We start from the raw sequence: 13,302 nt of genomic DNA, 5'->3' as shown, positions 1-13,302 counted from the left end.
ACATTACACATCACAACGAGAACCGGGAAAAGTTTTTTTCCTCCCAATCACAAAATCTTTCTGCACCTTTTCACCACAGACTATCAAGTCCAGCAGTTGATCTTATATTCGCCAGAGCAAGGATATTTTACCACACCAAAAACGGTGACATTATAGCAACAAACAACAAAACCACGATAGCTTGAAGACCAGACGTCCTACACAAAAGACCACAACGCTAAACAGACCTTCAAACACCAAATACCACTTAAGAAGTGTTACAGCATAAAAACTTACTTTGAAGTCTGCCAGCTGTTGGTTGATGGTTTCCACCTCTGTTCCCACCACCCACTGCAACGCCTCGTTCTCCTCCGCCGCGGCTGTCATGTGGGTCAGCTCCTTCAGCCGGCTGTAAAAGTCCTCGACACGAGACAGTGTCGTTTCTACCTGCTCCTGACGGTTCTTGCCTCTCTCCGTCAGTTTGCTGCACTGTTTATTCAGAGTCTCCAATTCACGTTTCAGTCCTAATAAATCGGGGCTCCCTTCGTCCTCCAGCATCTTCTTACATTCACTTTCAGAAGCTTCAATGTCAGACTTCAGCCTGTGGAGTTTACCCAGGAACGTGCGAACGTCCTCTGCTTGGGACTGAAGGCTGTCAGAATCTCTCCCGATGGGGCCCATGCTGTCTAGCTCATCATCAAGATCTGCCAGTTGAGAGAACATCTCCCTGACCCGGTTATTGAATTGGCCGATCCCTTCAAGCTTGTTTTCCATGAGCGTACAGCAGTCATTTACCTTCTGCTTCACAGCTTTGAAGTCCTGCTGAGCCACCTCAGCTTGGCTTAAGAGCTGGGAACAGTCGGACCCATCTGGGGCATCTTCTACTAGACCTTGAGTGAAGTTTTTCAGATAATCCACTTGTGGCTCCAGGGCCTGCAGCACCTCCTGCTGTGCCCTGAGCTTCTCCAAATTCTTGTTGCTGCAGGCTTGCGGCCCTAGTGCATCATAGATCTCCAGCTGGTGCTTTGCCCCCTCCAGCTTCTTCTCAATGTTCTTGAAGCTCTCTTGAAACTCCTTGAGCCTCTGTGACATTTCTTCAATGGAGCCAGTCTTGGCTTGCAGCTCTTCTGTGATGGCATCCATCTTCTGATTGATCCCAGCCTTCTCATCCCGAACGTCATCCTCATCGGTTTGAGAAGCATCGATGAGGATGTCGGCAGCGCTGTTCAGCATCTCCAGCAAGGAGCGACGCTTCTCCACATCACTCAGCATAGCCTTCGATCTCAGAAGAGTCGCCTCCAGCTGCACTGGATCCAGAGTTACTTCTAGCTCTGACATCTTTGCCTTGCAGTCCTCCACCCAAGGCAGGAGGTCCTCCGTGTGCCGTTGGTACTTCTGAGCTTTCTGCAAACAGTCCTTGAGCTTAGAGTGTCTATCAGCAGCCTGTTTGCTGAGCTCTTCCCAGTGTGTTTTGAGGCTGACCAACTGGTTTTGCAGAGTGGTCTTCTCCTCCCCAGGCTGGACAGAAAGCAGCAAAGATTCGCCCTCGGCTACAATCATCTCGTAGGAGCCGCTGTGTTGGTTAAGGCTCTTCTGGAACTCTTCTTGTTCTTGAATTTGGCTCTGTAGCCTCTCCAGTTTAGCAGAAATAGGTTGGCTCTGAGCTTGCTGGCACAGTTTGTCATCTAGCCAGGTCCTGAGTTCATCAAACATATGCTGGAACTGCTGGGAACTTGCAAGTGCAGTCTGCAGTCGGTTCATCCGGTCGGCTGAAATGGAAATAAGATTAGAACGCGACAATTAAGCTGAAATCAAATAAGCAAAGTGCAATTATTTAAAATCATCTCAGATGCACCAACTGTGTTTTGATTAACAGGAAGGAGTCTTCCATTGCATCACTAGCCTTTTTGCTCACTGATTCATAAATTTCTTAAGTAGTAACAGGCAATGATAACACAGTAGTCTCAGTTCTTCTGACCAGTCTCTAAATGCAACCTCTTAGAAACCAGAAGAGGCATCCCAAGATTACAGGGTGGCCGCTGGGTCTTCTCCATGCCCCATTCTGAATTTAGGAACCATTTTTTTTTCCCAAGCACAGCACATGCCACGCTGCCTGCAAGCAAGGCAGCTTGTTGGAAGAGCTACACCAGTGGGACTCAACACCTCTGCTCACTCTCCAGGCTTGGGTATGTCTGGAGTTTGAACCCTCCTGTGCTTAGTCCCACACAAAACACCCATGAAGCACCCTAAAAAATGATAAATGGTGCTTCCCCTAATATTCTTAGAAACCCAGTGATGGTAGTGCCCTTTGGCAAAAAGCAGGGGTGGAGTTTGACATCCCAACATCTCTTAAGCAACTTCTCTGCTCTGTCTCACCTGCCAGGTCTTCCAGCCCTTTGAGAGGAAGAGCCACCGTCTCCAGACGTTTCCTTAACTCATCTTTGAGATACTGCTCCCCGATGAGGACAGAGAGGTCGTCACAGAGGGTCTGAGCCTCTGCTATCTCCTCTTCCAGCTGCTCCAGGTCCGAGCGGATCTCACTGGTTTCCTCCAGCTGCTGTTTCACGGCATCGGGCTGCGTGCTGATGGCAGACTGGCTGCTCAGGCGCTGCCCAACCGCCTTCACCTTCTCGGAGAGGCCCTGGAGGAGCTCCTGGTACTGGGTGCTCTTTACTATGGCTTGGTCAATTTGGCTGGAGCGGGAGTTGAGGCGTTCCATTAGCTCAGACCATTTCTGATTAACCCCTTGGAGCTCTTCCCGCACCTGGTTAGTGGATGGAGAAACATCTCCAGGGCCAGTCAAGATGCTCTGAGCTGCCTGGTTGAGCTGCTCATGCTGCTGTCTGCGAGCTTCAAATTCCTTCAGCATAAACTGCAACAGAAATAACATGAAAGTGTTTGCAGAAAACTGACAGCTCCGAGTACACACAGTCAAAACGAACCAGACCTCTAGGGGCTTTATCCAACCCATGGAATCAGCAGGAACGAGTCCTGGGCTGGGATGGCGATTGGGCTGGGTAGACCACAATTTACTGTGACCTTGCAACTTAAAAAGCTGGGAGGGGTCTGCGACTCCAGTACTCTGCTCTCTCTCTTATTTGTCCTACTGCTGTGTAATGTAACATAAACCAGTTAGATGAGAAGGAAGTCTAATTATGTTAACTGGGGCATTTTATTTTATGGTGTGGCCGGTTACGGACATGTTAGGATTTGGAAGCAGGAGGTACGGAAAGGGCAGGCTGCCAGGCGGAGGGGCAGCATTAGCAAGTCCTGCAGAGCATCAGCACAGGTCTTGTTTAAAGCAATTTCACTCTCCAAGAGGGGCCAAGTGATTCACTGATGAGTCAATCCAGTGCAGGGAAGGGAGCTCAAGCACTGCACCCGTTTCAAGTTATTCACAGTAGTTTGCGCTCGGCAGGGTTTGGAGGAATTGGGAGAGGAGCCATGAGGTCTCCCAACACTCGCATGGCAGAGCGCTTGCGAGACAAATAACTCCGAGTGCAATCTTCCACCTCACATACTGGATGAGACACCCTCCCCTCCCTGACCCGACCCCACCGTGGAGATGCGTACGCGGCTCCCAGCTCACCTGGACCTGCTGCTTCTGTGCGTTCAGCATGTTCGGGTCGATGGAGAGGGGTCCCAGCACGCTCATCATCAGCTCCTTCTCCATGAGCCAAGGGCGCAGCTGGGCTTCGGCAGCCTGGAAGCTGGCCAGCTGGTTCACCGACTCCTCCAGCTTCTGCTGCCGCTCGGCTGTCGCCTGGCTGGCTCTTTCCCACCTGCAATCTGAAGCACCGGCTGTGTTGGCAGCGGTCGTGCTCCCAGCCAGCCCACCCCTCCATCGAGAAGGTTCTTTACCCTCCCCATGGCTTCCCCGATGGGAAACCTCCTCAGCTTTTCAAAAAAACTAGTGTGGTTCTATTTACTCTCCATCTAATAAGCCGGTACCCATTTCTAATGGCTACGTGGTCTTGAAGCTCATAGGAAAAAAACCTTGCAAGCAGGATTTCTGCGCTCTAGTCACTACTGCCACGAGCTGGTCTGACCTTAGGTGAGCCATCTCACATCCCTGGCTCGATAAATGAGGATACTCTCATGTGTATCAGTCCTCACACAGCACATTCAGATCTCCTGGACGGAGAACTCCATAAAAGCGTTCCTGCTATTTCAAAGAAGAGAATCTCTGGGCTTCTTTTTAAATACACAGTCTTGTTTAGTCAACATTTGATTACCTAGGATAGCCTTACTAATGACTAGAATTTTATATCAAGCAGTGAAGCTTTTTATCAAAATAATCAACCCATGTCCCTAATGCCTTATTTTTCTTTCTGTTTTTGTTTTTTTTTGTTTTTTTTTTTAAAGAAGTAATTTAAGGAGGCAAGTCTTTAAAATACACATCCATCATAGAGATTTCATTAATCACGACAGTGCTCATCTCAGGAACACCTTGTACACCAGACAGCTTGGAGATAAGTTTGCTATTTACTGAATTTTAATTAGAAGCGACTCTGCTCTGCTGTGACTTTGGAATCGCCCTGCAATCCTGAACCGCTTCTAATGTGATGTTTGAAGACAGAAGCCTCACTAAGTGCTTCAGGCACTTACTCAGGTCTTCCTGCATCTTCTTCCAGTTCGCTGCTTCTGGAGAATCTGGATATTTCTCCAGCAAGCCAGAAAGTTCTTCCTTTACCTTCTGGATCTTCCCTGAGTTTTGTTCCAATTCAGCCAGAAATGCCTGGAAAATAATCATTTGAACTTCTTCAGATACAGGGCAAAAGAATGAAATCACCGAGTAGGAATGAAGCAGCAGCTACAAGCTGGAGTTGGACAATTTCTGTTCTTTGCTCTTTAATGAAATCACTTCATTTTTTTAGCAATATCGTGAGCTAACTTGGCTCCACGAGCAGGGAAAGCCTGGGAATTGCTTTCCAGGAGAAGCTGGAGTGACCCAGCAGCAAGGGCTACAGATAAGGTCCTTTCCCCTGAGCCAAATGCCTGAAAGCAACAGGTCTAAAAGCAAAGAAGTCGAGCACAGTGCATGGGCTCCTGCTCCACGGACCTGCCTGTGATCCCTTCTGGGGAAAGCCCTTCTTTAACCCAGGGCAGATCCTCGCTGCTAATCCCTCTAGTCCTGCTGCAATAAAGCACATCTCCAAGATCCTTTGGGAGGAGATGCTCTGATCCCCATTTTTTGCTCTGGAAGTTACCTTGTTGTGCTCAGCCTGGGCTCTCATCGTCTCCGTCTTGGTGGGCGAGGAGGAGGCGTCCAGCTCCGACAGCGTTCGTTCCTTCGACTCCAGCCACTTCAGCATCGAGCTGGCCTCCTCCTGCACTTCTTGCATCTTCTCCAGCATAGCCGAGAGCTGCTGCTGCCGCTCCCGCAGCGCCGCACCAAGGCCCTGGTACTGCTGGGTCACATCCGACACATCGCACTGGATCTCAGTCAGATCTGTTTCCAAAAAGCAGCCTAAGATGAGGACCGCTGCCCGCTTTGCCCATCTTATCCTGGACTATCAGGTACTAATCTAGCCCCGGGCAGCCACAGCCAGCCAAGCATGAGGAGCAAGAGGCCGTGCTGCCGTCCGTCTGCCTGCAGAGCAATGTCAGATTATCCTCACCTCTCGTGCCAGAGGGGCCCTTCCAGTCACACCACGTATGCATGTTGACAGTTTGCGAACAAAGCAAATGCCTTCGTGTTTGTGAGACTTATGCAAGCTGAGCCCCCCTTTCACAATGTCACTGCTAATGCAGTGTTAAATAATTTGACACCAAAATATAAAGCCATTTTTATGAACCTATTATCTCGTTGAACCGGTGAACTAACAGCAGATAACCGGCAATAATTAAAATTGCTCTTCGAAGTGAAGGGTTGGATGCCGTTATAATCCCTTAGAACCAATAAATTTAATTGCAGGCCTTAAAACGATCTCTCATTTATCAGCTCTTAACACCACCTGATGGGGTGTCAGGGTGCCGTCACTCCCCAAAGCTGCCCCTCTCCGTCCTTCAGCCTGACCTACATCCTCCATCACCACCTGCCTGTCCCACGGCTCCGGCTACCGCGCAGCACGGCTGAGAATTCGCGAGCCTGTCGGCAGGCTCGTTCCACTTGCGATGGGATGCTGACGGTGTCACGTTGTGGTTTATATTCTCACGGATGGAAACGCACAGACAAAAAACATACAGGGAGATGGCGAGGCAGCCTCGGCACGCACGTGCCGGCACAGCGGTGACAGCGAGCTCACCTTTGCACGTGTGGTATCCGTTCACGCTGCCTACCGACCCTCCCGGAGCGGGCAGCGCGGCACCTGAGCAGAGGGGACGGAGACAGACAGAGGGACAAGACAGACGCATTAGGAATGCAGACAGCAAAGCGATGAACGGCCCTCCACAACATGGACCACACTGGCCATCAAGCACAGACGCGCCATCTCCACGGGCCCACCCGCCTGGCGCTGACGAGCCCGCTGGCTCGGTGCCGAACCATCGGCATTAGTTCGATTTGAAGTCCCGTTTATTTCTCCTCCTCCCAACACACTCGCACCCCTCACTTTCCCGGAGCTGCTCCTGCCTCCGTGGACCAGAAGCAGAAGAGCTGAAGCCGTCTGGAGCTGGGCACCTCTCCCAGCATCACCCAGAGACCAGAGTGGACGTGGCTCCTGCGTGAACCATAATACTGGGGACCACTGCCCATCTCTCCACGCCTGGAAAGCTGCTACCCTGAGCATGATTTTGGGAATTATAACGTCAAGTGAGACTGCTGAATGCCTTCCCTGAAGAGATTAACTCCCTTGAAGAGATTAACTCCCCCATATTCTCCTTTTCTTATGGGATGAAACTATTTAAATCCGCCTTGGTGCACGGACACACTCTCTTTGCCAAGAGGCTCCATGTACGATGTGCCAGTGTCCCTTCCTTGGACACCAGATATCACAGCTATGTTCACAGCCAAAGGGGGTCTCATCAGAAACATTATCGGGTAAGTCTCTCTGTTTCTAACCACACATTTTAAAGCTTTCATGGATGTTAGGGGCTGCAGCTTTGGTCACCCCACGTGGGTGACCATGTGGGTCACCCACAACAAGCCTCTCCCCATTTCTCTTGGAGGCTTCCCACTTAATTGCTCATCAAGTTAACCCTAACAAACATATCTAGACTGCGAATTCCCATAAATGCCCATCAATGATGAGAGTCCAGGGACTTGTTCTCACAAGCTGGAAGACATCTTTTAGTTGGTTTCCAAACGAACCAGACATAATCTCATTGCTTCACAGACTTGAAGCCAAAAAGGAGACTAGTAAATCACGTCTGAATATTGCAGTCTTAAATTTCATCCAGATATGAAACCCAAATACCGGAGTTTGATTAAAACACTCCAGCCCTCAGGAGGCTGAAGCACATCCCCAAGAGAAAGCAGGAGCCGCCTCCATGAGCTCCCTGCGGGGCCGAGAGCCCAGACCCCCACGCCACAGCAGCTTGAAGCTCCCATCTCCATCCGAACCGTGGTACGTGTCCCCACGCTGGGCTCACGGCAAATGCAGGGTAATTCAGTGCTCATTATGCTACAGCAAATTAAGGCAAGTTGGTGGGCTCTGAGCGCTCATCTGATGCATTAATGCAACGAGCACCAGCAACTCGACCACGGGGCTCAGCCCCACAATACTCAGACCACCACAGGCCCCCTGAAGTTTGTTAAAAGGGGGAAATAACCCCATATTTTTGCTTGAGGCAGGCTGAGAGAAGACACAGTGGTGAGAGCAAACAGAATGCCAAGGAAGGAATCATCCTTGGGAGAGAACTCACCTGCCTTGGACGGGGTGTCGGGGGCCGTAATCTCCACGATCAGGTTCTCCAGGAGGGTCCCTCTGCGGCCGATCTCCTCTACCTGGGCCCCCTTCCCCTTCCACTCCTCTAGGAGATCCTGGTCAAAAGCAAAGCCTGGGATCGCATGCCGCACTTGCCTGGCCGCAGCCCTCCCTTCCTCACCCATCACCTCGGCGGTGACTCGGTGGCACCGGGACACGGCACCCAGGGAACCGGCAAAGGGCGCACCGGCACGTGGAGAGCAGACTGCACCAGGAAAGTGGGTGTCTTTACATTTATTTTTGTCGGAGGGGGGGATCAAAGAGTGAAAAGCTCTTCCCTAACTAGCAGGTCTGTCGAAGGAAACCTTCTTCTCCCTCCTACCATTTTGGGGACCTCCCTCCTCTCTGCACAACCCAGCCTCACATGAGTCCAGTCCCCACAGCTTTTGGCAGAGCCCGGTGGTGTGCCGGAGCCCGGTGGCGTGCTGTGGGTTGCGAGGGCTGCGGGTGACTCAGCAGACACTGCTCTGCCTCTGAGTCAAACCCTTGGCATATCCTGATTTAAAGCATCACGGTGCCGGAGAGGAGTGGGGGCTCAGATGACAGGAGGCCACCTTCCATGTCTAGCAAGGGGAAACACTCAGCGAAAATGAGTGTGCTTGGGTCTCCCACTCCCAAATCCTGCCCAGAGCAAGCAGGGGGAAGGAAGGGAAACCAGGCAGTGCCTGAGAGGACCTTTGCACTGCTGCCTTCTCCACAAGCCAGGGACCACTGGACGCACACACACCAGGGGCTGCAGCCCACCAGCAAGTACAGGGGAGTGCAGGATTCTCGAGACCATAAAACACCTCCCAGGACTCTGCTTCCTGGGATTTATTCCACATTCCAGCGTTTCCACACCAGCTGCCAACTTTTCCACTCCAGTTCCAGCTCCCTCTGCCCACCTGGATCTGCTGCCTGCGCTGGTGCAGCTCCTGAGTGCCCAGGGAGGTCTCAGCAGACGGCATTTTGCCTTCGCTCTCCCTCAGCCACTTCCTCACGGCCCCAACCAGCTTCCGAAATTCGTCCAGTTGCTCCTGGCAGGACGATGCATCCTTTTCTCTGCGAGTGAAAAGGTTTTGGAGAGTCAGAGCTCGTGCTTTGCCTTGCAATTACCCCCGCTTGAATGTAGCACAGTTGTGTCTCTAGGACCCCTTCTTTTTATTATTATTATTCGATGTTGCTTAGGAACAGCGCGTGCAGTGCCAGCCAAAGCGGGGTGCATGCTGCAGCCTGCCCCTCGCTGCTGCTGCCCCCCGCAAGCTGCAGCTGGTGGCACTTTTGGGGCCACTCCAGCACCACCGCGGTAGCCGACAGCCACGGGACCACCACCGCCAACCTGCACTGGCTCTGCACCGGGTTCTTTGTCCCGGGGGAAGCAAAGCTTTTGGGAAGACAGGGCTCATTCATGCTGTCTCGCCCCAGCCAGCTGCAGCCCGGGGGAGGCCAGGCTGTGCCGCCCCTCCTCCCCGGCCACGGCTCTCATCTATTCAGCCCATCCCGGAGGAACAGCCGGAGGCAGCTCTCTGCGCGGTGCTGAATTACTGGGGATTATTATGAGATTCACCTGCTTTTCCCCATCACCTTCCCTGTATTCACCAGGGATTTTGGAGATACAGGCTGGGAGGTGTGACCTCCCCACCCTGGGACACAAGCGAGCTGTCGCTCCGACCCTGCTCAAGCTGCCATGACCGATTCGAGCTCAAGCTGCTGCTAAAGCTCCCCTTTATCCCCACTTTAGGGGGACTCTAGGGACAGGCTGCTCTGCTCTGTCACCTCCCGCAGAGCACGCCTGGGGCAGGCTCCCGATCCTCTGCCAGCACCCCGCTTCCCCTCCAGCAAGATGCTCTGGGATGGAGCTGTGGCAGCCCACACGCCGGGAAACGGCACGAACGCCGGCTTCTGCAGCACCAGGAATTTTTCACAACGCCCCCAGCCAAGGCTTTTTTTAAAGCGTCAGCTGGAGCGAGCTGCCTTACGTCTCCGGGTGTGGGAGGAGGGAGGCAGGAAGAGTTCACTCGTGCCCCCTCCCGTGGAAAGGAGATCTCCACAGGGTCTTGCTCTGACCACCAAGCCACCTCCAACCTCACCTCCCCAGTGAGCGGCCAGGTCCCTGGGACTCACCTCTCTTTTGCCACCTTCTGCAGCTGGAGGAAGTCTTTCTTCAGGCTCTGCAGCTTCTCCTGCTGTTGGGAAGCACTGGGAGCGAAGCCACAGGACCCCAGTTCCGCAGCCAGGTGCTCCAGGGCAGCCAGGTCCTCCTGGTGCTGCCTCATCTCCGAATTCAGTTCCTGCCAAGAGCAAAGGGCGATGTCGACCATGTCCCCACCAGCAGACTTGGGCAGGGGGAATGAAGCGGACAGCCCCACGTCCTGGTGAGCTGGAGAAACCCTCTGCGGGCAGTGCCACGAATCGCACCAGCGCTGAACGGGAGGGCATGGCTCAATCCCACCTGCTCCTCCGGCTCCTGCTCAGCAAATACTTTAAGCAGCTGCAGGAGCAAGTCCCACCTTCCCCAGTGCTGGTGTAAGGCCATGCAGTGAATGGGACAGGGGGCCCTAGACCAAGCCAAATCAACCCCCCTCCCAGCACAAGTGTCTGGTTTTATGCCAGCTTAGAGCATTTCTGAGGCTGTGGCCAAACCACTTCCCATAGCAGAGCACTCGTAGGAAGCCGGAGGGAAGAATCCTGTGCAGTACAGCCATGACTGACCATCAGGATCCACGGCATCTCCGAGGGCTTTGTCACATCCTGCACTGTGCTTACAGCCAGCACTCAGGCATTTTGCTGTATTAACCCTGTGGAGTCTTTAATTGGTAAAACCTTGCTATATTTGGTCTGGCCCCCAAGAACCTGGCTAGGGATCCTTTCTGAACACCAGCCTGCCTCCAGCGAAATGCCATTCCCTTCTCTCACGGCTGGAAACAGCCTGAGCTGCTCCAGCCACGCTCCCTTCCCCAGGCAACGAGCCAGCACAGGTCCTGTGGATCCTGGCAGCCTGGGAGCAACCCGGGGCCTGTTTCCCCAGGAAGAAGTCACTGCAAAACGGCCCTGCCCCAGAAACCCGAGGCAGGTGGAGTCTTCTCCCCCTGCATCTCACCTGGATGTGCTGGGAGAAGTGAGCGATGTCCTGGTCCGGCTGATTCCCAGATGCCAACATCCGTGCTCTGCTCTCCGTGAACTGCTGCAACTTCTCCGAGAGCTGCTCGTACTGCTCGACCTTCGGGAGGAGGCCCTTCAGCGCATCCTCCCTCTCCTGCTGCTGCTGGCACAGCCTGCCGAAATGCTCCGTCACCTCTGCCAGCTTGCCCTGCAGGGCAGAGGCCGTGGGGCTGTCTGCCGCCTCCATGAACTGCGTCACCATCTCACGGGTGGCTTCCAGGCAGCTCTTCTGCCTGGCGATGTCCTGCTTCAGCTTCTGTGGTAAGCAGACACAGAAAGGGATGCCATTTTAGGAAGGCTCTTGAGCAAAACTGAACTGGCGTGAAGAGGCTGGGCCGCCCTTGAGAACAGCAGCGCATGCTTCGAGACGACCAGCGTCGGGCAAGAATAGTTTTCTATCCCAGTTTTCCTTTCCTTTCTGATCTCCCCAACCTGCTCTACCTTTCCCTGGTGCCTGATATCCAAGCCCTACTGGTTAGCAAAGAAGAAAGGAGACTTCCAACAGGTCTGTGTCCTGGCTTAAAGAAATTAAGTAAAGGTTCTGCTCGTATCCCTTTTTAGGGTTTATTTTTGTGCTTTCAGAATACTGTGGCTAATCCCCAGCAACTGCCTGCATGGTTCAGGTCCTGCAGACAGGCATGTTTGAGGCGAGGGAGCTCAGGGACCAGTCTTACCGCACTTGTGGCAAGCGAGTCCTGGATGGAGGCAGAGGAGAGCGCAGCTGGCTGCTCTCTCTCCAGGTTCTTCTCAATCTCAGCCACTGACTGGAGAAGGCTCTCCAGGCTCTCCTGGACACTCTGGGACTGGGCGATGGATTTCTGCAGCAGGTCCGAGCGCTCGGCCATCTGCTGGGAGAGGCTCTGGAAGCGGTTCACGATGGCATCTGCAGAGTTCAGTGCAAAGGAGAATCAGCGGCAAAGAGCTTCTCGCCTGATGCTCAGAGAGCAGCAAGGATCACCTTTGGCTCCTGCCAAACTCTCACTGACGACGAATCCCCATCCTCAAAGCCAGCAGCAAGACAGGGGACCCAACACAAACGGCCAACCTGGATCACAGCCCTCCCCACGTGCAAACACAAGCCCTGAAGATGCGTTGCTGTGTGCTTCCTCCAAAAATGGGAGACTTCATCTTTCCTCCCTCCCTGGTTTGTTTTCACACTCTCCCCAACCATCCCTGCTAACGCAGGCAGCTGCTTTGCTCTGTACCTGTTGTTTCCTGAATATGTCCGTGGTCCGGGGCTGGCTCCCCTTGTACCTCCAGCAAGGACCGAGCTGCTTTCTGGAGCTTCTCCACCGGCACCTGATGCTCAGCAAGGTCTCCCTGCAGCTGCTGCTTTGACACGAGACAAGACAAAATCAGCGGTGGGTCACACGCAAGAGACCTGCACCCATGGGGAGCTCAGGGTTCCATTTAAACCCTGCTGAGGGATCCTGTTCTCTCCATCACAAAATTATTCAGAAAAATAATAATGTAGGTGGGAAGGTCCAACCTCATGCTGGAGGCAGAGCTGGATCAGAGGGTCTGGGCTGTCCCAGCACCCAGCCACCCTCATGGGGGAGGAACATCCCCCCATGTCCCACCAGGATCTCCCCCATGGCAGTCTGTGACTGCAGCCCCTTGTCATTGCTTTGAGCACCTCTCAGAAGAGTCTGGCTCTACCTGATCTGCAGCACCGGGACCTGCTGAGCCTGTGGGTGCATCTTTGCACTCAACCAGCTAAAAAAGCGAACGGGTTGAGTCTCTTTCCTGCTCCTATCTGCTCAGAGCAGCAGCCAAATTCCCATACAGGCTCCAACTCTGCCCCAGGAGATCACCCAAGGACACCATCCGTACCTTAGCGCTGGCGAGCTGCTTTTGCAGAATAGCTGGATCTGAAGAAACCGTCTCTGAGAGCAGTTTCCCAACGGCAGTTTCGCTCTCCTGCAGCCATGTCCTGAGAGACTCTGCCACCTCCTGGAACTGCTGGTAGTGATCCAGCAAGGTGTTCAGGTGGGAGCCAAGCTTGGTGCACTGCAAAGGAGCAACAAGACATAACGGGAGGATGAACGCAAGCACAGAGCAACCTGGACACCAGTGGAAAATGCACAGAAATCATCAAGAAAGAAAAAAAAACAATTAAAAAAACAATCTTGCCATATATGTTAAAGGAATTACAGGAGGCAAATGCAGACCAACACCAAGACTGCCCAAGCCCTGAAGAAGACAATCCTTGTTCTACAATCTACATATGTTCTAGAAATCCAGCGAGACACTCAAGAGAAACATCCCTCTGCCATTCCTGCTTGTTCTACATGCACAGCAGGAAAACAGCATC

At 53.1% G+C, this 13,302-nt stretch overlaps 1 protein-coding gene across 29 annotated transcripts in view; it reads right to left on the bottom strand.

The window, feature by feature from the left end:
* MACF1 (microtubule actin crosslinking factor 1) overlaps window positions 1–13,302 on the bottom strand; it is a 148,542-nt gene that overhangs the window by 53,630 nt on the left and 81,610 nt on the right. For 17 of the 29 annotated variants that reach the window (XM_069803044.1, XM_069803066.1, XM_069803061.1 and 14 more), the window contains 13 exons: window positions 12,822–12,998; window positions 12,194–12,320; window positions 11,663–11,871; window positions 10,927–11,244; window positions 9,951–10,117; window positions 8,732–8,888; window positions 7,786–7,903; window positions 6,228–6,290; window positions 5,190–5,431; window positions 4,588–4,717; window positions 3,569–3,768; window positions 2,356–2,851; window positions 277–1,748 (listed from right to left, as the gene is read on the bottom strand). In XM_069803044.1, coding sequence (XP_069659145.1) covers window positions 277–1,748; window positions 2,356–2,851; window positions 3,569–3,768; window positions 4,588–4,717; window positions 5,190–5,431; window positions 6,228–6,290; window positions 7,786–7,903; window positions 8,732–8,888; window positions 9,951–10,117; window positions 10,927–11,244; window positions 11,663–11,871; window positions 12,194–12,320; window positions 12,822–12,998 — 3,876 coding nt within the window. The remainder of the gene's footprint in view (window positions 1–276; window positions 1,749–2,355; window positions 2,852–3,568; window positions 3,769–4,587; window positions 4,718–5,189; window positions 5,432–6,227; window positions 6,291–7,785; window positions 7,904–8,731; window positions 8,889–9,950; window positions 10,118–10,926; window positions 11,245–11,662; window positions 11,872–12,193; window positions 12,321–12,821; window positions 12,999–13,302) is intronic. The other 12 variants (XM_069803047.1, XM_069803053.1, XM_069803064.1 and 9 more) reach the window with 3 other exon arrangements.

This window comes from Haliaeetus albicilla, chromosome 16 (genome assembly GCF_947461875.1).
Source record: "Haliaeetus albicilla chromosome 16, bHalAlb1.1, whole genome shotgun sequence".
Classification (NCBI taxonomy): Eukaryota; Metazoa; Chordata; class Aves; order Accipitriformes; family Accipitridae; genus Haliaeetus; species Haliaeetus albicilla.
Note: the sequence above shows the minus strand (reverse complement) of the source record. Positions and strands in the feature narration are given on the sequence as shown.